Raw genomic sequence first — 23,866 nt, 5'->3', positions numbered from 1 at the left:
TACTTTCCTGACTTCCTGTTTGGGAATTTCCTGCTTTTGTGCCAGACATGTTGATGTCAAGATTACCTACCACCCTTGGAGAAGGGGAGAAGTATTATTATTTTTTAAATCCATCTCCAGGAATAATGCAACCCTTTTCATTTCATTAGCCATGATACAAAAAACAATCATAAAGCTTTGCTTGTATACAGCCCAATGTTCCCATCTACTCCTGGGGGATGTTTCACAAAGATCCTAAGTTGAACTTATCTCTAAGTTGGACTTAAAAATTATGGAGAGCCATTTGTAGCCTTAACATAAAATATATTCAAAAGCGAAATTTCAAGTATTTTAGACTTTTTATAAATTCCACATCAAGAACAGGAAATCTCCTTGATAATAGAAAATATGAACGATTTGAATCAACATTTTATGCCTTAAAAATAACTTTTACAAAATATTTCCATAGATACTAATGGCTTTCCATAATTTTTAAGTCCAACTTAGAGTTAAGTTGTGAACACCCTCTGGTTTTTTTTTGTTCCAAGTGAATTTCAGGCCATTGGGTATAAAATGTACCAAATTGTAGTATGCATCACAAAATTATAATTTAATTGGCTGCAAAGACCAACATGAAAATAAGTATGTGGGGCCTGGTGTAAAATGGGAAATGGGTTTAGAGGAAGTGTAATGCGATCTTACATCTTGACCAGAAAAATACCCTGAAGTTTCCGGTATACAGCTTCAAAGCTCTCATTACACAAAGGTCAAGCGGTTTTAAAAAACATGTTTGAGATATATACATGTATCTATTGTTTGCCGAGAAAAAGAATCGGTAGTCTTCAGATGCAAACCTTTTTTTTTTTAGGGGGGGGGGGGGGGGCTTTCATAAAAGATGGAACAAAACAGACAATCGCTTTGGAGGTCAATTTTTTAGAAGAGAAACAGTCTCACTTACTAATATGCCTTATGTTACATGGAGGGGGGGGGGGTGGAGGGAGAGGACACAACTGGCCTGAGCCCCACCCCCACCCATCTTTAAAACACACAAAATAGTTTTGTAGTGCCATTAGATTTACCGGTAGACCCAAACGACATTTGAACATGTGATAACTTGTTTATGCTTGTTAGATATTTTCTTAAATTTTGTGCCCCCCCCCCCCCTTGACAAAATAATGGATCTGCCGCTATGTAGGCCTGTCTATTACACAGGATAAACAAATGGCATACAAACGATAATATATCTCAGTGCCAAAGAAACAGCCTTCAAAGTAAGTGTTCATGTGTTTGCTGCCAATTTTCATCTATTTTGAACCACAAGATAAATGGTGAAGAAATTTTTTGATAAAGTTAGCCCTAAATACAAAACTACGAGAACACCTGCAGGCACACCCCTGTAGAGATTTGATACATGACACGACACAAAAGGCTTAGAAAGGGGTCAAACTTCCAAAAGGTCACTCCCAATATTCCAGGCTCACCAAAAACTGTTTCTTTCATTTTAGATCAGCTTGCATTGATGATACTTCTATGCAGTTTAGATGGGTATAAATATAAACTTTAGATGTGTGTGAGGAGAGAGGAAACCTCGTTGTTCTTTTAGCTGTAAAGTCACAGCAATCATAAATATTTTCTTTGGCCTCTTCTTTGTTTTAAAGATGAATGGGCAGGGTTGTAAGAGGTCAGGTTACGGTTAGGTTTTGGTGTTATGAAGTTTCATGATTTGGCTACTGTAGGAAATTGATTGCAGAGCAATAATTGCTGGGGAATGTTTCATAAAGTCGTCAAAGCTGTCATGAATTTGAATGTTAAAGCTAATCAGATTACCATGGGATAAAAAATAGAGCTGAATGAGTAATAAATTGCCATTAACATTGGGGGGGGGGGGGGGGGGGGGGGAAGCGAGTAGAAGGGGGGGGGGGGGGGGCTACCCCACATGTGCTGTAACTGGAAAACCAAAAACAGACATGACTATCAATGTTATAGCTAATCAGAGTTTCACAGAATAAGAATAGAAGTGACAATGTTGGGGAGGGATTTAGGGAGTGGGGGGGGGGGGGGGGGGCAACCCCTCCTGCCTATAGTCATGCACATGTAACTGTCAAAGCAAGCGTGACTATGAATTACTTCAATTACAGTTAATCAGAATCCAGCGGAATGAGAAAAGAAGTTGGATACTGCCTTCTACATGACAGAAAAATAGGAGGGGGTGCATGCCCCCCCCCCCCTGTGCTCTATTAACGGAGAAGCCAATGTTATTGCTAATTCGCCTTGAAATAAGAATAGAATTCTATGAAAGTGCAAAAGGGGAGGGAGTATTTAGAACAGACATGAATTTGAATGTTAAGGTTAATCAGAAGTCGATGAGTAACACACTGCCATTGCTAAGACAAAATTAACAAGTGGGGATGTGGGGGGGGGGGGGGGTGCCCCATCTGTAATAATAAGTGGAAAGTCATAGCAGACATGACTATGAATGTCAATGCTAATCAGACCCCATTAAAAAATACGAATAGAAGTCGATGAGTAAGATATTATAGCCATTGACATGAAATCAGCATGCGAGTTATGTGACACGCCCACCTTCTCTCAGAGTCTCCGTTGTTGAATGATGGGAGTTAATGCAATCAGGATGAATAGTGCACCATTCCTAGTGCATTAGAGAGATGAGTTCATTCCGTGGTATGTAAACCACCTAGGGAGTGAGAGAGGGTTTGTAAGAGCACCTGTGTTGTGATGCTAGCATAGTCTGTAGGGCGTAGACTCCATTTGAACTTGAATTTAAAAAATTGTTTGGGGGGGGGGGGGGGGATGGGGGCTGGGGCTACGAGTAAGGTATGAGCCACATAAAGTGTGTGAATTTTCATTATCCCGGTTACTTCAGCGATTCATACTTTATATACCGGTAAGTGTTAATGAGATAATGTGAGGATTTACAAGTACATTTGTGATGGAGGGTTGGGGTGGGGGGGGGGGGGGGTTGTCTGAAGTTCTTCCCTAGATTGATTTCTTTGTTTGTTTGTTTTCTTTTCTGATAACCTAATTCTTCATGCCAAGACAAAAAGCTCTTAGTAAATTTGAATGTGTTATTCATGATGAGTCCTTCAGTATTCAGAGTCAAGCACATTGAGCTATAACTTCTAATCATGCCTAAACCTTTTGTCATGAATAGTAGATTGCCCCTCTCAAAATGTTAGCATTATGCTTCTGTTTACTATGAGTATTCATGAGTAAATGTGTGTCAACAAGTTTTCTAAGAACATGGAATATCCGATCATTCCGTGCATTCTTTACAAATTCATGTCTGCTTGATTTGAAACCGTCTGTGCCGGAGAACTATGCCCATCGTCCTCGCTGCATGCTGGGATCGTTGATGAGTCATCGCGAGCCGACTGAATTCATGCAATTAGCGGAAACAAATCAGGTTCTCCTCGACAGAAATACACTAAGTAAATTGCATCGAATCATGCGCTAACCGATCAATTTAGTTCATATCAACGCCATAAGATGTCCACTTGTATGACTATTATTGGTTCCCATGCTATTATTATTATTATTATCATTACAGATAGAACCCTTCTATTACTCCTCCAAACGTAGATAGCGGGAGCATGTTATGTGTACGAGACGGAGAAAGATAGGATACCTGTAGAGTCTATAAATAATTACAGATTTAGCCGTGTGTGAATATAGAGTGTACATGATAGGACTGCATGGGTTAGAGATGTTAGGGAGACGGAAAGCATTAGTGGCTTTCGAGACATGCATCTATGAATGTACAAATGTCAAATGTACATAGATCATTATGTTTTTCCAATAAAATGTGTTGAAGGCTGACTGCCTTTTATGATGTCCCTTCTCTCATAATACAATATTGTTTGAAGGATATGCGAGAATATATATTAATTGTGATGTTCTTTTAATAGCACTATCACTTTAGTACATTGTTAGAGAACACCAAAAATTGATAACATTTATGTAGATATTAATTATTATTCCATATTTACCCTGATAATATTTATCTCTACTCAACCTTGTCTTTATGTGTTCTGTATACCGGTACATGATTGTCTCTTTCCATATACAAAACTGCTATGCCCTTATTGATATCAACATTACATGACAAATATTGACAACATAAATCTCTTAAATTTCTCATTGACATGATTTTTCTTCACATTCCGCTAATATAAATAACATATATTTCCGTCTTCGCTCAAACAAACTTCCTATTGAAGAGTATCAAGGATTGTTTTCCCCTTCCTTTGCCAAATTGGCAATCTTGGTTTTCACTTCCATGATCGCACTTTGCACGGCGGAGGGGATAGATTGCGTGTGACGAGATTCACCACATACTTGAGCATGTACATGTAAACAACAAGCGTAATGTGAGATCTACATGTGAAATGTTAATTGATTCAAGAGGAGGTAGATTTCTGGGCAAAGGCAAAAAAATAAAAAAAATTCAACTTTTTCATTCCTGCTACGTGTATGTCAGTTAGGAAGAATACCATAGAAAAAAAGGTATTTTGAAAAGGATTGCTCTTTAAATGCCCTTGTATTGGAAGTATTAGTTTCATTCACCAGATAATTAATCTTCTGCAATTAGGCCTAATTGGAGGCAGTTTCTTTTACAATGTAATAGCACATGTGACCAGAATTGATCATTACCAGTTTTATAGTGTAATTCCTTATCATGAACATTCATTAACTTACATTTATATTATACATGTACATCATAATCATGTAAAGAGATAACTCTTTAATTATGTTATGATAATTAAAAGTTTAATAGTATAGTATTAATGACTGCTTTGAGATAAATAGTTGTTTTTATACGCTCAAGGGAAGGTTAGAATTGTGCTATTGCTCCGAGGCGTGCCGAGGGCAATAGTCCAATTGTAACCTTCCCGAGAGCGTATAAAAACAACTATTTCTCGAATATTAAAGCAGTCATTAATACTTTTATAAAAAAAATAAATAAAAAAAAAAAAAAAAAAACTTTTGTCGAAAGATGGGATTCGAACTCTTGCGTACCAAAGGTGATGTAACGAATACCGCCGCCTTAAACCGCTCGGCTATCGCGCTCTGTTACCATACATAGCAGTTTTTTCATATATATACATTAAAATGGATTGAAAACGGCTTCACGTGGTGGAAGCTTCACGGCTGCTCCATTAAACAGGCCCTTCTTTTACTTTTGCAATGCATATTGGCACAAATTTAGATCAAGATCTATTGGCAGATGTTGTTTTTTTGTTTTTGGAAGTTTATTTTCGTCTTAATGTCAACAATGCAAGATAAAATTGTCGGTAAGATCGATCGAGATTCAATTGTATTGAAATTACCGACCAATTCTTCGCACACGTATGGTATCCTCGATCGCTCAGACCATTTTTTTAACATGTAAACCTATGGGGTAACCATGGAGACTGACCTATTTCAAAATCCCAATAACCATGGTTATTGGGATTTTGAACTGTTTTTTAACCATGGTTACCGGGAATTTTCGGGAACAGTTAAAGTTTATGAATGCAATTTCGACCAATCAGATTGCTGGATTACTTAAGTGAGGTATATAATTCTGATTACTGATGGTGTTTAATCAAGTTTTTGTGTGTACAGAGTAGCCTGGTCTGTCAAAGAAAAACAATGTTTGTGTTTGAGTATCACTCCATTATATTAATGAGGCTCATTACTATTACGGTAATCAATGCACAAACATACATGGAAGAATCAATGTTAGACATTTGGCAAAATTTGTTTGAAAATGAAAGAAATTGAATCATGTGATTGTTTTATGCTTCATTCGACTGTGAATATATTGTGGTGATGTGTTCTTTTTCTTTTTTGTTTGTTCAGTACTCCCACCATAGGAATATTGCAACATACTATGGAGCTTTCATCAAGAAAGGGGTCAAAAATCATGATGATCAGTTATGGGTAAGTAGCCTGAAGCTTCAGTAAAATATTGTAAGCAAGTGATATCAACAACAAAAATTAGAAGTAGGGACAATAAATATGAACAGCGACTTGGATTTATATTGTTTATGAGTGTTAAAGGTACTTAGTAACATTGTTCAGATGAGAGAAAATAGTGCTAAGGTACTGACTTCAATGCTAGATGTACAAGTAAAGATAATCTGAAAGGTTGAGTGAAAACAGATCATTATAAAAGTTGGAAAAAACTGACCTGATCAATAATTAATTCTCCCAACTATATTATTACAATTAAATTACATTTTAGGTGTATGTAAATCGTCACAAAGCAAAATATACTATTCCAGACATTTAAATGGTGACAGATTTGTAAAAGCCTGTCTTATATTTTTTTTTCATGGAAAAACGTTTGGGAAATTTACTGTTAGAGGGTGTTGAACAATGACGCCTTCAAAGATCATTGTGATTTGAGAATTTTTTCAGGATTTTTTGGCATGTTAGAGGGTTAGTACTGTAGAAAGAATATAATAAGTAACATTTCATACAGAAATTATGTAATTTTTTCATCAACCTTCAACAATGTTACAGAGTCACTTTAAATTTATGTGTATTTTCTTTCTTCATCATGTTTTTAAGCTGGTAATGGAGTTCTGTGGAGCTGGATCTGTAACAGACCTGGTCAAAGCTACAAAGGGCAACGCACTCAAGGAGGAATGGATCGCATACATCTGCAGAGAAATACTCAGGGTAGGTCTTCACAAATCAATCTTATTAAAGTTGCTCATGCGTGGGTATATAGAGGGCAGCACACGTACGTTCACACAGGAGTGTAATACCCGTTGGCTCAGTGTTATGCAGTGATCGCCAAGTTGCCTACTTCACGAAATGACTAAATACCCATGCATGAACATCTTAGAGCGCGTTTATCTAGGCTTGCCACTAGATATGTACATATCGTACCCCACTATCGAACCCCACTATCATACCCCACTATACGATCGTGATTTGCGGGATGTCGCGTTTATCTACTCTTCACGATTCAAAATAAAGGCCTTGTGTCTGCCCAGCTGTTTTGACCCGGGAAGCAGACAGTTTCTCGGAGGTCAAATTCACACACATGCTTGTACACAACACCTGTGTGGTCCTATTTGTATGTGACGTTCAAAACAGCTTTGCGTTTATCGACCTCTCAGAAACGTGATTCTGGCTGTATGTCACATACAAAACGCACCTTTTTGCGTCTTTTGATATGCCCATATCTAAAGACGTTTGAAAAAGGCTTTGCGTTTATCTACTTCTAAATTTGCCTGAAAGACGTTTGAGAAACCTGATTCTAGCCAAAAATTTCCTAGATAAACGCAACCTTAAACGTGTCAGCCAGTGTATTTTATTGTGATGATGATGATGATGATGATACAGGTCTGCTAATGCAATTATGACTATTTGGCCTGCAGCTATTTCCTTGATAGCTACACCGGCTTCGGTAATACAGTCAAACCTGTCTATAAAGACCACCCAAGGGAGACAAGAAAAGTGGTCTTTATAGGCAGGTGGTCTTTATGTACAGGTTCCTTTTAGTACTAGTACATGTTTCAATGAGAAACCATTTTCAAGGGTAACAAAAAATGTTGTCTTTGTAGACAGGTGGCCACTAAAGCAGGTTTGACCGTACTTGTGTCAGATCTTGAACAAACTTTCAGCAAATTCCTCAGAGCAGCCGGCAGCAACTCTAAATGTGTGTATTCAGCGTTCCCGGCCAGCCTCCCACCCAAAACAGCTTTGTTTCAAACGGAAAACAATGTACTGTCATCTATGTCTTGCCCCTACCTTGTCTCAGTGATAGCCTGTCAGACCCGGATGTGTGTGGAAGATGATGGTGGTGATGATGCATGGCCCTGTGTCATAAAACTTGATATCAATAACACGTTACAAGCTACTGTTATAAGCTACTGAAATCATGGCATCTGATTGGCTGAGAGCAAATTTGTCATATAAATTTAGCACTTGTTATAGATAACAAGTTTTATTAAACAGGCCCCAGGTCTATGATTCAAAGGAAATTTGATGCTTACAGTGCAGTGACCTCTTGAGATCAGCCACCCCCCCCCCTCCTGGAATATTGATGTAAGATCTTGAAGAAAGACTTGGAAAGCTCCTCGTAGTGGGCAACAAGCATTGGTTGTGCCATGTATCCTTCCACCATCTTTAGTAATGTCCTTGTAATGTTTCTTGTGATGTCTCTGGTAATGTCTTTGATACCGCCGCACTGCCATTAATTTAGAGCCGCTGTCTAATCTAGTTCAGAGTTTATCAAAGCCAGGTGCCTTTGGTTGATGATGATGTAGCACTTTGAGAGACAGAGGGCTTGTGATTCAAACAACATGCTGGGCGCAACCGATTGTGAAGGACTCCAGATTCACATAGCATGCAGAGACATTAAATAGGAAAATGACAGAGACTTTCTGAGTCATTGACCGGTTGTAGATCAATCTAGGTGGGTAGCCATATAGAATTATAGAATTCATACGTGAGTCTGCTTAGTCAGACAGGGCTGGTGATAATGAACCGCAGGGAATAGGTTGTGTGGTTTCCAGACATCATCAATGACATGCAGTGACATGTAATAGAAAGATTATGAGACCTGTTGGAGATCCATCTAGAATCATGGAATGCGATTCTGAATCATGAGGTAGTAGATGGCAACCTCACCTGGTCTTTGTTGCGTAAACCGGTTGAAAATTGTAGACCGGACATCGGAGTCATAGCCACACACATGGTTTAACGCGGGCCAATCTTGTCTGGTCAGAATGCGCAGATAAACTGTAAGGTGGGTTAACTGGCCGTGTTCAAGGCCAGACTGAGGCTAGACTGAGGTGGGTTTAATAGCATCCCGCCTCAGTCTTGCCCAAAATTTGAAATCTAGTATGAATGCGGCATTAGACAACAAACAGTGTTTAGGTTCTACCTCTTGTTATGAGACACTCTTACTGGCAGCAGGAAGACTACTTCCTCCAATGTGTACTACTCAAGGGGTTGTGTACAACACATGCTCCTTGTCAATCTCCTACAACAATTGGATTCTCAAAGGAGCAGTCCAACCTGACATTATGTTGGTTTCGATAGCAGCAGAAAAATGAGAAAAACACGTCAGTGAAAGTTTGCAGTGTAAATGCAGCTAAAGTTGTTGAAAGCCCATGAGTTAGACAACAAACAGAGTTTAGGATCTACCTGTACCTCATGTTACGAGCAGCTAAGGTTGTTGTAAGCCCATGAGTTAGACAACAAACAGAGTTTAGGATCTACCTCATGTTACGAGCAGCTAAGGTTGTTGTAAGCCCATGAGTTAGACAACAAACAGAGTTTAGGATCTACCTCATGTTACGAGCAGCTAAGGTTGTTGTAAGCCCATGAGTTAGACAACAAACAGAGTTTAGGATCTACCTCCTGTTATGAGCAGCTAAGGTTGTTGTAAGCTCGGGAGTTAGACAACAAACAGAGTTTAGGATCTACCTCCTGTTATAAGCAGCTAAGGTTGTTGTAAGCTCGGGAGTTAGACAACAAACAGAGTTTAGGATCTACCTCCTGTTATGAGCAGCTAAGGTTGTTGTAAGCTCGGGAGTTAGACAACAAACAGAGTTTAGGATCTACCTCCTGTTATGAGCAGCTATGGTTGTTGTAAGCTCGGGAGTTAGACAACAAACAGAGTTTAGGATCTACCTCCTGTTATGAGCAGCTATGGTTGTTGTAAGCTCGGGAGTTAGACAACAAACAGAGTTTAGGATCTACCTCCTGTTATGAGCAGCTAAGGTTGTTGTAAGCTCGGGAGTTAGACAACAAACAAGAGTTTAGGATCTACCTCCTGTTATGAGCAGCTAAGGTTGTTGTAAGCTCGTGAGTTAGACAACAAACAGAGTTTAGGATCTACCTCCTGTTATGAGCAGCTAAGGTTGTTGTAAGCTCGGGAGTTAGACAACAAACAGAGTTTAGGATCTACCTCCTGTTATGAGCAGCTATGGTTGTTGTAAGCTCAGGAGTTAGACAACAAACATAGTTTAGGATCTACCTCCTGTTATGAGCAGCTAAGGTTGTTGTAAGCTCGTGAGTTAGACAACATACAGAGTTTAGGATCTACCTCCTGTTATGAGCAGCTAAGGTTGTTGTAAGCTCAGGAGTTAGACAACAAACAGAGTTTAGGATCTACCTCCTGTTATGAGCAGCTATGGTTGTTGTAAGCTCAGGAGTTAGACAACAAACATAGTTTAGGATCTTACCTCCTGTTACGAGATACCCTGATGGGCAGCAGGGAGTTCCTGTGGGAAATCATCAAAGAAAGAGAACACTGCTTCACGAAAGCGGAAGACTGCTTAATATGATAGACTGATGGTAACAGAGAGATTAGAGACAACCCCAGCATGAGGCCTGTCCTCATCAGCCCGAGTTTGCCAAATAACCCGCTTCTTAACTATCCCAATCGCAAATTATCCAGCTAACTTGCACAGACATCGGCCCGGAGTTGCAATTTGCGGGATATTTGGTCAAGAAAATATCCTGAGAAATGCTGGTCTTGTTTCCTAAATATCCCGCTCTTTGGGAAATAGTGGGCTAATTTGTGCCCGTCCAAGCTAGTTTGAATTGAGTGTATCCGTCTGGTGAAGATGCAATTCCGAGCTTGGGATAATATCCCAAGTCTAAAAATGACGGGTTGTTTAGCAAACTCGAGCTGATGAAGACAGGCCTTTTGTGAAACGGATATAGGGTATGATTCCAGACCTGACGCTGGCCTGGGGATCGTGTGCTTTTTTTTGCGTGGGGACTCTTCTAAGCTTGGTTTTATTGTCGGCTTAATTACAGGTTAATTGCAAGGTGATTGCAGGCATGCACCAGCACGGAAGGAAAGGACATTGGGAAAAATATTATGCATTTGAATATCTACCAGTTTTTAGTGTATTTTTTCATCTGTGAGAAATCATCCTTGAGAATTTTTCTTTATTTCTCTCAAGAAAATGTTGTTCCATACATGCATACTAAATATAATTATTGCTAATTTGTTTCTTTCAACCCCTGCATGGAAAAAATCTATTCCATCATTAATAACAAAGAAAATGAAAGTTTATGTCATTTTTATGAGAAACTTGGAGAAACTTGGAGAGGAACTCCCAAGATAGTCACAGTGTTGCCAATTTGTGTTTGATTGATTTTATTGGATTTTGCTCAAACCTTCAGTAATTTGTTTCTCTCATTTTTCTGCTGTTATTAAAAAACAACTTAATATCAGTGTGGACTTCCCCCCCTTTTTTTTTAAATAGAAGGGTACATCTAAACTCATGACATACAGTACACATTTATGCCTACCTGTACATGCTCATGTTTGTAGGCCTATAAATCAACATGAACAGGATTCTAGAGCTTTTCCCTTGTGTCATTAAATCTCTGTTTACTGGTACTTTCATCAAAGACTTATCAGGAAAAGAATGGTATAGGCGCTGAATCATGTTGGGGGGGGGGGGGGGAGTTTTTCCCATCGTAGATTAGAAATTTACGTTCCCCCCAAAGTCATGATTTTTTCCTCTTTGCTTCTAATGAGGTGTTTATTCAACATTCAACCAATACCGGTAACATAAACTCACAAACAATGTAGCAGAACAATGGAACATCAATAATACACATATTTGTTCAAATATAAGTAAGCAAAATTTGCAGGAAATTTCAGATTTTGTTCTTTCAAATGTTCATGTATTTATAGTCTGTACGTCATGATAACATTAAAGTATTACAATGGGAAATAACCAGTTGATCGTTAAAAAAAGCTAATTTCAGAGATGTTGGATTGAGATTGGAAATGAAGTAGCAATAATGTTATCACTGTCAGCGTTTCTTGTTGACACTCAAAGACTTCATCGTCATGAACATGATTGTAATCGTGTAATTTCCGCCGTCTTTCACCTACAGAGTTTCCTGCGAATTTGGCATGCTTCCTTGGTGCTGCTGAACCTAATCAGAAGCACATTTGATTTCAAAGCAGTTGGTGATTCTTATCGTGTGAATCTTTGAAAGGTGTTGTTTGACATTTGTTTGACTTCATGACTAAGCAGAGATCTTTCTCACCTTTTGACTTGTGTTGCTCTCTTGGTAAAGCAGACAATTGCTTATAGGTAAAGACCAGTTTTGGAAACGCCCCCCCCCTCTCAAAAAAAATGAAATGGAAGCTTTTATTACCAATCATGTAAAAGAATATGTTTTGACTAATACGTGATGATACAAATTTTACCTGGAAACCACCTACTACTTGATATACATTGTGTATTTGGTAAATTATTATATCTATTTGGACCTGATAGATATAACGCACGTGTAGGGGTAGTCCCATATACATCTTTCTGTGTACAGTGCTTGTAACTTTACAAAGACTGGGCCAAATTTCTTATTTTTATGATTCCAGAACCTTGCAGTACTTACACAGCAATACTTACAGTATATGCTAGATGATCAACCTTTTCTGATCGATTCCACAACGTTTCTTTCACAATGCAATTGCATGACCAGAACTGATCTTTATCTTTAAGGTTGCGTGATTCTCTAGCCCTTTTGCCGCAATCATTCCACATCGTGTGGTTCGGCTCAATAACTAATTTACTCTTCTTGTTCTTGAGGAGTTATGGGGTTTGTGGTAAATTCTAGAAAGATTCTATGTACTGGTAGCTGGAAATCAGAATATGAGATTTATTGTCTTAAATGGGCTATTAAAGTGACTCGGTAACATTGTTGAAGGTTGATGAAAAAAATTGCTTAATTTTTGTATAAAATGTTACTTACTATATTCCTTCTACTGTACTAACCCTCTGACAGGCAAAAAATCCTGAAAAAATTCTCAAACCACGAAGATATCTATGGTGTTCTTTGAAGGCGTCGATGTGAGGCACCCTCTAACAGTGATTAACAGTAAATTCTCCCAACCATTTTTGAATTTTCCCAACCGTTTTTCCATGAAAAAAAAAAAAAAAATAAAATCTGTCAACACTTAAATGTCTGGAAAGGAATGTAGAGCCATTTTATTGCTTTGTGAGATTTCCATTCACCTAAAATGTAATTAAATTGTTATATAGATCTAGATCTAGACCTAGTTGGGAGAATTAAGGAATCGATCAGATCAGTTTTTCCCAATTTGTACCATGAATAATGGTCCGTTTTCAATTAAATTTTCAGATTATCTTTAATTGTACATCTAGCATTGAAGTCACTACCTTAGAACCACTATCTCTCATCTGAACAATGTTACCAAGTCCCTTTAATAAGCTAGTCATCTCTTTGTTCTAAAGCACATGTTTATGTTGAGCAGCCATCCGTCTCTTGCTTACACATAGCTTTGGGACGTAGATGTTGTGTGAGGCTGGTAACAAGAATCTTGTTGTACATACTTCGTTCTGCTAGTAGAGCTTTCATTCCATTCATAGTTAACTTGATAATATTATGATAAATTCAACATTAATTTTCTAATGCTGCTCTGCTAATGATGCGTTAGCAGTGAAAAAAATACATGGGGGCTAGGGGCGAATTAGCCCCCGAAATGCCAAAAAGAGCCCCCGAAAGTCATCAGAAAAGCAGCCCCAGACTTTATTTGTGAGGCTTTGAGATGTGGATGAAAGTGTGATGTGGGTAACAAGAATCTTGTCGCAGTACTTGGGTCTTATATTATAAATTGCTTTCATTCCATTTATAGTTGATTTGAAAATTTATGATAAATTCAAGAATAGTATTCTAATGCTGCTGAGCTAGGCACCTCATGATTCTTTGTTTTAGTTATCTAAAACTATGTGATGCTTTGAGACGTGGATGGAAGTGTGATGCGGGTAACAAGAATCTTGTCGCAGTACTTGGTTCCGCCAGTGGAGCCCAGTCTTATAAATTGCATCGTCTTCATTCCTGGCATAGTTCACCCTGGTTGATTTCAATAGTCTCGTTGAACAGACATGACAGTTTCAGTGACTTGTAATAAAAAAACAAATTCAATCTTCTTGTTTGGAGCCAGATAACGTGCTTTCATCATTCATTCAGCAATTACATATATGATATGCATATAATGTTGTGTAAAGGAAGAGCAATTTTAGCAATGGTTATCATGGTAACAGTTGCGCAAAATTTGCTTTCATCCTTCATAGAGCATCTGGACATATGTTTTGCATAACAACAACAACTACACCAACACTTCAACAGCAACAAAAACACACCAATAACAATAACAACAACAACAGCAAAATTGATCATAGTATTAGATGTGCATTTAATGTTTTCATTCTTCATACAGCACATCTAGACGTTCAATACTGTGCATGACAACCATTGCACTATTTATATGTGGAAACAGTTTGGGCATATACGCTGTTGTTCATGAGGCTTGTGATTTCAATATTGACATGGGTGCTAGGTTTGATGAGACTACTTCCTTTGTGTACACTTTTGCCTTCTATTCTGGTTCACAGCTGATTGCAAGGTCGTAAGGTCACTGACAGAGTCCTTAGTCTCTCTTCAAGCAGCTGTATTTAGTTGTTCGTTCTTTGTTCTCATTTTTCATTTGCAAGAAGAAAAGTCCGAACAACAAAAGTGACCAGAAGGAATAAGCACAGAGAAATAATGTAACTGAAGATTTTTTTTGGTGTGATTAATTAATGTGTATTCTGGAATTTTGTAAGCAAAAATGATTTCTGGTATTTACAAAGAATGTCTAGCTATTTATGTCTGGTTACAGACTAGACAATTATGATTCCCATGAGAACTGCATGTCCAGTTTCAACAAAGGAAATTTGAGTTATCTTTTGGATCTCTTGAAGTTAGGTTTTGTCATCAATATCCTACTGTATTCCTTAACAAATTATTGATTTTATGTCTGTTTGGAGTGTGATATTCAAACAAACAGACAAGCAGACAAATAATGAAACAAAACAAAAGCAAAAACACAACTAATACTAAAACTTAATTGAGTGTTTATTGTTTAAGGGATGAATTGCATTGTTTACACACTGGACTCTAATCTGTATGATTTAAACTTTGGCCCTGTTTCATGAAACTTTTTATCAATAACAAGTTACAATAACTGTAATAAGCTCAGGCCTGATAAAAACCCGATTTAAATCGGTTTTCCGATTTTTTATTTTTCCCGATTTTTTCCCGATTTTTTTTTTTTCTTCCCGATTAAAAAAAAAAAAAAAAATCCAGATTTTTTTTTTTTTTTTTTTTTTTTACCAGATTTTTTTTCTTCTTCGCTATTAATTTTATCCTGATTTTCCTGATTTCCACCTTATTTTCTCTGTTCTACCCTATTTTTTTTCCCAAATTTCCCTATTTTTTCCCAATTTTCTCACTCGAAAGGGGGGAATGTTGTTAGATGCCATTTTTTCCCCGCGAATCCTCTTCTTTTTTTTTTACTCAAAGGGGGGCGTGGTTGAGGGGAAAACAAAAACCTATTTTTTTTTTAGTGCTCACTATCACCCCTGTAAGCTACTTAAATCGTGGCATTTGATGGCTGAGAGCAAATTTGTCATAGCAATTTAGCGTTTGTTGTTGGTAACAAGTTGTATGAAACGGAGCTCGGTTTGCTGTATGATCTTGCATTTATGAAACTATGTTTTTTCATGATCTCATGTCTTGATATCTTTGAAGATACAGTCAAACCTGCTTTAGTGACCACCTGTCTACAAAGACCACATTTGTTGTTTCCCTTGAAAATGCTTTCTCATTGAAAATGTACTAAAGCAACCTATACTTTATAAAGACCACCTGCCTATAAAGACCAATTTTCTTGTCTCCCTTGGGTGGTCTTTATAGACAGGTATCACTGTATATATGTTTTTTAAAACAATATTTCATTATATATTTTTATCTCTTTCTATTTCAGGGTCTGAGTCATCTCCATGCCAACCATGTCATACACAGAGATATCAAAGGTCAGAATGTCCTCCTCACAGAAGACGCAGAGGTCAAACTAGGTCAGTCAAAAAATCATATATATATATATATATATATACTGTTGACAGCTAAATTATTCATATCCATACCAAGTTTTGTAATTCATGAAGTATGTGGAAAACTTGATTTGTCCTGATTAATGTTTTTTGGGGGGAATGTGACATATTAAATCTTTGATCTTAAATTATTATACAAAGGCACTTATTCAACCAGTCCACCTTTCATTCGAGAGTTACTATAAACACAAAAACTATCAAATTTACAAGGGGTATCAATGATTTAGTTGTTAACTGTATATTCATAAATTTTTCAAGAAGTATAAAGAAATGTTTGTTTTCTTATAAAGTAATTGCAATATTAAAGCTGTTTTGGGTATAATACCTGTGTTTTTTGTTATCTCAGTTTTCTTTACATTCAGTGTTTCTCAGGCAAGCCAGTTCTCTTTCGATATATCTCTTTAATAATCAATCATGATCATTAACAAAGGAAGTAATAGTACATACAATTGTATAAAAACTACACAAAAAAAAGAGAGAAAGCCCAAGTCAGGTTTGATTATTATTTATTAACAATGCAGGGCTAATACTTAATATTATTCATATAATCCAATTGCCAAACCCGGCATTGTAATTCCATCTCTCGAGCAAAATGAGCAAAAATATGCATTAGGCCCTCATGTTCACGTATGTAGCCATGTCTGTCTACACATGTCCCTCTGGCAGTGTACAGTCATGACACACCTGATACCTTCAATACATGTATAACTTTAACTTGAAGTTAGTACCGCAGCATTATGTCTGCACATAAATCGTGTGTGCTGAAATGGTGTAGGATACAAGAGAATGTTGGAAGAAAATAGGGATAGTAAAAGCAGTGTGTCTGTTTGGAGCCAGAAGGGCGTTACTCATATATTTCTGCAAAAGTTGACTTACAATATGTATTTTAGTTTTGTATATGTTTATATCTCTCTATATTCTAAATTTGTTTTGTAAATTGAACATTTTCAGCCTGTGAGCTGCTTGTTTGATGTGTTTTTGCAATAAACCAAACCAAATATATATTTATTCAGAGTTAATAACCTTCTGGCTCCAAACAGACAAATTATGAAACCATTATTGGTATGAATTAAAATACTGTTCAGGAAATGAGAAGACAAGGACGAAGGGGGGGGGGGGGGGTGAAGGGTAAGACATTGGTGAATAAATAATAAGATATATGAAGCCATAAATGTACAGACTGCAGAGAGCATTAGCATTCAATCAATGCATACATGTCAACAGCATGCATTTCCCCCTTGGGATACTGAGGATGCATAATGTACTGGATCTTGAGACCTTGCGGGGGAGATGAAGTAATAAGAAAAACATGGAAGATTTATTGCATGAGCAGTGTATTTTCGGAAGAGAAGGAATCTCTTTGGTCTTAGAGGTTGGATTAGGATCAGTATTCATCTTTTGTCTGCATCCATAGGGCCATTTACACTTGCATCCAAACACGTCCAAAAATGCCAAACCGGAGCTTGACCGCGATGTTTCAGTGATGTTTCCAAAGCAACTATGCTATACCGATGAAAATGTCAAGCCGGAAACATTCCAAACCGAAGTGTGATTTTTTTTTGCGTGTTTTGGAGTGTTTGGCGAGAATAAACGCTCGCAGCTGAAACATCGCGATGTTTGTCACGTGACTTTAGGAGCGGGGTTAGCCTTCGTCCTTGAAGCCTTATCGAGTTCACTGGACTGTAGCAGCCACAGCGTAAAAACAGACGCATTTTGTATCGGGAAGACCGCACATTCGCATTTCCAACCAAAACGAGCCAAAACATCACTGAGCTTTTCAGTCTGTGATGTTTCAGCACAAGCGCAAAAGATTACAATTTTGGGGGTATTTGACAGTATAAATGCGCCTCATATAATATTCTTGAGGTAAATATTCAGTACTTCATCATGTTGTACAACATTGGAGTCCCCGAGGAGAGATATTGGTGGGATATTCTTTCGGATTCCCCTATGATATGTTTGAAAACACAATTTTTTCTGGGGAAATAAGTTTGCCCGAGGCGAGACAGAGACCGAGCGGCGTACATCATGTGTAATAGTATCCTTAGTATTGGATTCCAAGTCATCACTTTGCATGATGAAGGGCTTTGGAAAGGAGATGATGGAAGGAGAGCAATGGTGGGGGGCGGGGGGGGGGGGGGGGGGGGGGGGAAGAGGGGAAGAGGGAGAGGGATAGATGGAAAGAATGGGAAATATATGAAGAAGGCCATAGAGCGAGACAGAGACAGAGAGAGAGGGAAAGAAAGAGGAAGAGAGAGCGAGAGAGAGATTGCATGACATTGATTCCAAGACGTGGTTAATTTGAAAGGAATTTAAATGGAGATGCTGGAGAGAGAACATGAGGGAAGAGGAAGAGGGATAGATGGAAGGAATGGAAACAACATATAGAGGACCATAGCGAGGAAGAAAGAGAGGGAGAGGGAGAAATATATATGGGAAGGAAATAGAGGAGAGAGAAGAAAATAAGTAAATGGAAGATAAATTTAATGGGATTGACAAGTCAAGATAGAGGGAAGAAGAACATGAGAATCAGAAGCCTAGGAAAGGAAAGGAAAGAGTGGATCAGATTTTACAATTGAAAAGAGATTTAAGAGAGGAAAGATAGACATGTAGAGGAAGAAACTAGATCAGGAAAAGAAGAAGAAGATGACTGAGATAGTGAAATGGGAAAAGGGACGAGAAAAACGAACGACACAGCCTACGAGGGGGCTAGTCAAAGCAGGAAATGCCAGGAGATATTTATGGATTAGGCTCTGTGCATGTATTTATCTAGGTTGCTTCTTCCTAGGGTATATGTATTTATGCGAGTGCTTACTGGGTCGGGTGAAGTAAGCTCTATGATCCAATAAGCATCCTCCAGGGCAGATGTACATGCTTTAGATGCAGATCATTTTTAATGCGATTCCTAAAACCCGATATCAAGTGAATACAGAAGTGAGCCTGGGTCTGATTAATATGAACTACAGAGAATTTTGCTCAGGATTAATTTTATTTGCGGATATTTTCGATTCACTTTTAATCAACATTTATCAAATTCAAAACAAAACAAAAACGTACATGAAATCACTTGAGATCATACTCAAGATGTGACTATCATAAGACAGAATGCAGATATGGATAGCATAGAATGAACGTATGTTAACAAACTGGTTGGCCTCATTGAAATTGACCTGCTTTCTCTTTTCTTATTAATTTTCTATATTTTCATTACAAATATTAGTCAATTCTTCACCTTCACACATGACTCCCTATGTGTTGCACATTTTGTGTCAAGTTGAAATTATCCAAAATGAAAAATAATTACAATACAACAGTTCATAAAGGTTATATATTGGAAGGTAGCAAGATGAAACAGATTTACGTCTTTCGGATGGTGACGTTAAAGGTCGGTCTCCAGACGTAAATAAACATGTGTGATTGATACACCTCTGAAAAAATCCAATTACACACCTACACATGATTTGAAAAACGAAACAAAGACAGAATGAAAATTTCTTCTTTTTATGGAAATCGCTTATGATTACCTTACTAGAATTTAGGTTTTTGTGTTTTCTTTAATCTGTTCAGAAAATATGTAGCTGGTATTTACATGTTTGTCTAAACTCTAAAGGTATTATTTTCTTGTTTATTCATGGAATTTTAAAATGTAATAGATATTATAGATTTAATAAATATTGTTGGATAGAAATAGAAGCTAAACATGGCAACAGTACATGTAAATGTTAATAGATGCAGATTCGCTGACATCCCTTTGAAACATACAGTATGTGCAATGCTTCATTCTGTTCATTTTAATACAATTAAAAAATGGTTTACTAAACAACATTGTTTGCAGCATTAAGCTGAATTGCACATGTAAACAGTATAGATAAATATGAACATTAAAACTCAAATTACATGGCAATATATACAACTGATAAAAAAACTACAATCATCAATAAAATTATACAGACAAAATACATTATTAAAAATCCGGAAAGTTATGTACAAACATCAATAAATTGAATACCTAAATGTACTCAGGTGACTAAATTTTTCAAACTTATTTCTTTCTGTTCACAGTTGACTTTGGTGTGAGCGCACAGCTGGACAAGACCATCGGCAGGAGAAACACCTTCATTGGAACACCGTACTGGATGGCGCCAGAGGTTATCGCATGTGACGAGAACCCGGACGCTACGTACGACAACAAAAGTGACTTGTGGTCACTCGGTATCACAGCGCTAGAGATGGCCGAGGGACAACCACGTAAGACGATGGAAATTTATGTATTTGTGGTTTTTAGCTTTAATCATTTTGCTCAATTTGGGTTTTGGTTTTTGTTGATCGCAAATCGAACAAAATCTAGAATGTGCCAATAAAAAGCCGTTTTATTGGACTGTTTATCGATAATAAAACATGTAAGTCTTTGATGTACGAAACATTCGTTGTATATTTCTAGACACTGTTTCATAAAACTTGTTACCAATAGCAAGTTACAATGACTGTTATAAGCTACTGAAATCATGGCATTTGATTGGCTGAGAACTAATTCGTCATAGAAATGTAGCATTTGTTATAGATAACGATTTTTATGAAACAGGGCCCAGATCTTATGGCACCCTTACATTTCCCAGACTGTTGTGGAACAGTTTCACATTATTGTGAAAATAGCATCTTGACACTCTTATCGAGAGTATGATAATCAATTTTAATCAAATTTTTCTCTTTCTTTCTTTACAGCTCTGTGTGACATGCATCCTATGAGAGCACTCTTTCTCATCCCAAGAAACCCCAAACCAAAGCTCAAATCAAAGAAATGGTAAGCTAACGGATGCTATCTTGTAAAGAAAATACACGGTGACAAAATACTGGATATATGCTCATGAAAGTTATGTAATCATTATTCATGCACAAGCAGTGCACTCCATGATACATAGGTGGAAGTATTCTTTGAAAAGGGAAAACAAAGGCTATTAATGTAGCTCCTCCATCGCTGCAGGAGTGATTATTTCAAAATGTACAAAGTGGGACCTCTGTGGGGTCATTTGGGACATGTGCTACCCGTGAACTGGTCTATTGAAAACCATTCGGAAATAAATCTTATCCCAGGAAGCCTAACATTCAAAGTTGTTATCTTATCACAAAAGCACAGTGATTAAGCTTATAAAGCCTCTTTTTTTTCTTCTCGGGGTACAATGGATATAGGTGATTTATATTGCATCTTCCATTGTTGTAATGATTTTTTTTCCAACTAATACTTTCACTTTTAGTCTTAGCAAGAGTTTAGAATGTACATTAATGTGTTGTTCAGGAATGTTCTGCAGCTGGGATTTAAAAAGAAGGTTGAGTTCTGAGAAGAGGTGAAAAATAATTTGTGAGCGTTATCATTGTTATTATGCAAGTGTGGAAGAACATCAGAGAAAAAATGTTCTCTGAAAAGCATGGCTCTTCAAAGTAACAGCTTAAAAATGAGGCCCGATTTTTAAGCTGTCACAATTACGATTCTATAACGTCATTATCGTATTTGGCCGGCAGTCGACCGTTAACAAATTCAGAAAGCATGCAGCGAAGTTGACCTATACTTCCTGGGTCAAACTGCACAATGTGATGAGCAGTGGCTGGGCTTGAATTGAGCGAGAATCAGCGTTGATGAAAAATCGCTTGAACGCTCTCCCTCAATAACCGTGTTTTTTAACCGCGTTTTGATTTGTGATTCATGTTTGTGATTCTAGCTTCAAAAAATCGCTTGAACATACCCTTAGTTATTTAGATGTGCAGGACTCTCAATGGGATGTAACATTAAAGTGACCCTTGCTTTTGTCTTAAGAACAAGTAGTTCATGGACTTTTCTGATAATTATGCAGATTTTTTCTTCAACAGTTTGATTTAAAACTGATTTATGATTTTGCCTTTTACAGGAACAAGAAGTTCATGGATTTTGTTAACCCTTGCTTTTGTCTTAAGAACAAATAGTTCATGAAATTTTCTGATAATTTTACAAGTTTTTTCTCTCTCAACAGATTTATTTGAAAAATAATTTATGCTTTTGTCTTTGATAGGAACAAGAAGTTCATGGACTTTGTTGACAAGTGTTTGATCAAAAACTACCAACAGAGGCCTGACACAAACCAGCTCCTGAAACACTCCTTTATCAAAGACCTTCCAAATGAGAGACAGGTCAGAATTCAACTCAAGGATCACATAGATAGGACCAGAAAGAAGAGGGGTAAGTGGAGGGGTGCAAGGACCAGTGGGTGTAGGATCGAGGGGTGTGATTGATTTTTTTTTGGTACCGGTAATGGTAGTGATGATGGTGGTGGTGATGGTGATGGTGATGGTAATCATGATGGTAACGATGATTACAATGATGAAGAGGAGGAGGAGGATGATGATGATGATGTTGATGATGATGAGATGAAGATGAGGATACAGGCCAGCTCCTCAAACATTCCTTTATCAAAGACCTTCCAGATGAAAGATGGGTCAGAATTCAACTCAAGGATCACATAGATAGGACCAGAAAGAAGTGGAGGGGTGCAAATACCAGTGGTGTAGTGTGATTTTTTTTTAAAGGGTAATGGTAGCGATGATGATAGTGATGATAGTGATGATAGTGATGATGGTGAAGATGATGAGGAGGATGAGGGTGGTAGTGATGATGATGATGGTAATGTTGATAGCACATGTACTGGTGGTGGTGGAAAAGCTAAGGCGGTAATTTTAAAGTTTAGTGGAAGTATTATGAGAAAAGATTTCACGGGGAACACTTTCAGAAGAGTTAGAGTGTGACAAGTGAATAAATCCGATGACCGGGGTAATAATATCTTTAAAGCTCTTAGAGAAGGTATTTCATATTAACCACCCTGTAAATCCTGATTATTATTTTCTTTTATCATAAAGACATGAATGCATTTTCTATCGTATATTATTTTTTTTCAGTTGAAGATCTCAGTACCGACTATGAATACAACAGCAATGAAAGTGATGAGGAACCTGAGATAGAAGACGAGGGAGAACCAAGGTAAGTTCTTTGAGTTGTAATTATAGAACTTCATAAGTTCATTTTATCTTCCATGTACAAAGGTGACTAATCAATAAAGCCCATAAGGTGAACGATGGTGACAAATCGAAATACAATAAAGACTCTGAATACTAAATGATAATAGAGCAAAGTGATGTTAGATGTTCAAATGCATATGTCTACACTGCAGGTTGTTAAATGGAATTGGGTTCCAATGGGGCGTTGATAACAAGTTGCAATTTGCAGTTGATTGCAACTCAACTTTCTTGCAACGCCCCATTAGTGTCATACTGCACTGACGTTAGAATGAGAGTAATAATAGGCAGTTGCTGTCAGTAGGAATTCAGTTTAATGAAAATAACAATGTCGATTTGCTATAAATAAATAAATGCAGGGAAATAAATGGTCTCGTATTGCCTGCTTAATGAAAATATGAATCATTTTTGGTTTCGCCCCCCATCCCCTAGTTCCATCCTGCCCGGTCCCAGCGAGTCGACACTGCGCAGGAATTCATTTTAATGAAAATAACAATGCAGACTTGCTTTAAATATATCAATATATGTATGTAATATATATATGTATTTTCTCATATTGCATGCTTTATGACTATTTGATTCCTTCTTGGTTTCGCCCACCCCGTAGTTCCATCCTGCCCGGTCCCAGCGAGTCGACGCTTCGCAGGAATTTCCTGCGTCTCCAGCAGCAGCAGCAGCAGCAGGAGGAAGGCGGGAGGAGACGACTGGAGGACGGACCCTCCAAGTACCAACCCCCTGATGCGCTCCGCCCCATCCCGAGCAGGGCCAGTCAACCCCCCTTGCCACCCACACCCTCCAGCAGAGAGCAGGCCAAAGCTCAGGCAAGGCTCAGCCAAGCTGTCGGTATGTCGAAATGTCACCGTAACTTCTTCTTCTTTACGTGCCATGTCTTG

The 23,866-nt window shown here is 37.8% G+C and overlaps 1 protein-coding gene across 3 annotated transcripts in view; it reads left to right on the top strand.

Moving 5' to 3' along the window:
• The window catches only part of LOC590257 (TRAF2 and NCK-interacting protein kinase), an 87,164-nt gene that overhangs the window by 40,925 nt on the left and 22,373 nt on the right, over window positions 1-23,866 (top strand). For all 3 annotated transcript variants that reach the window (XM_030981725.1, XM_030981723.1, XM_030981724.1), the window contains exons 5-12: window positions 5,842-5,922; window positions 6,556-6,666; window positions 15,809-15,899; window positions 19,998-20,183; window positions 20,658-20,736; window positions 21,977-22,143; window positions 22,857-22,938; window positions 23,581-23,816. In XM_030981725.1, coding sequence (XP_030837585.1) covers window positions 5,842-5,922; window positions 6,556-6,666; window positions 15,809-15,899; window positions 19,998-20,183; window positions 20,658-20,736; window positions 21,977-22,143; window positions 22,857-22,938; window positions 23,581-23,816 — 1,033 coding nt within the window. The remainder of the gene's footprint in view (window positions 1-5,841; window positions 5,923-6,555; window positions 6,667-15,808; window positions 15,900-19,997; window positions 20,184-20,657; window positions 20,737-21,976; window positions 22,144-22,856; window positions 22,939-23,580; window positions 23,817-23,866) is intronic.

This window comes from Strongylocentrotus purpuratus, unplaced genomic scaffold, assembly GCF_000002235.5.
Source record: "Strongylocentrotus purpuratus isolate Spur 01 unplaced genomic scaffold, Spur_5.0 spur5_scaffold_12, whole genome shotgun sequence".
Taxonomy (NCBI): Eukaryota; Metazoa; Echinodermata; class Echinoidea; order Camarodonta; family Strongylocentrotidae; genus Strongylocentrotus; species Strongylocentrotus purpuratus.
Note: the sequence above shows the minus strand (reverse complement) of the source record. Positions and strands in the feature narration are given on the sequence as shown.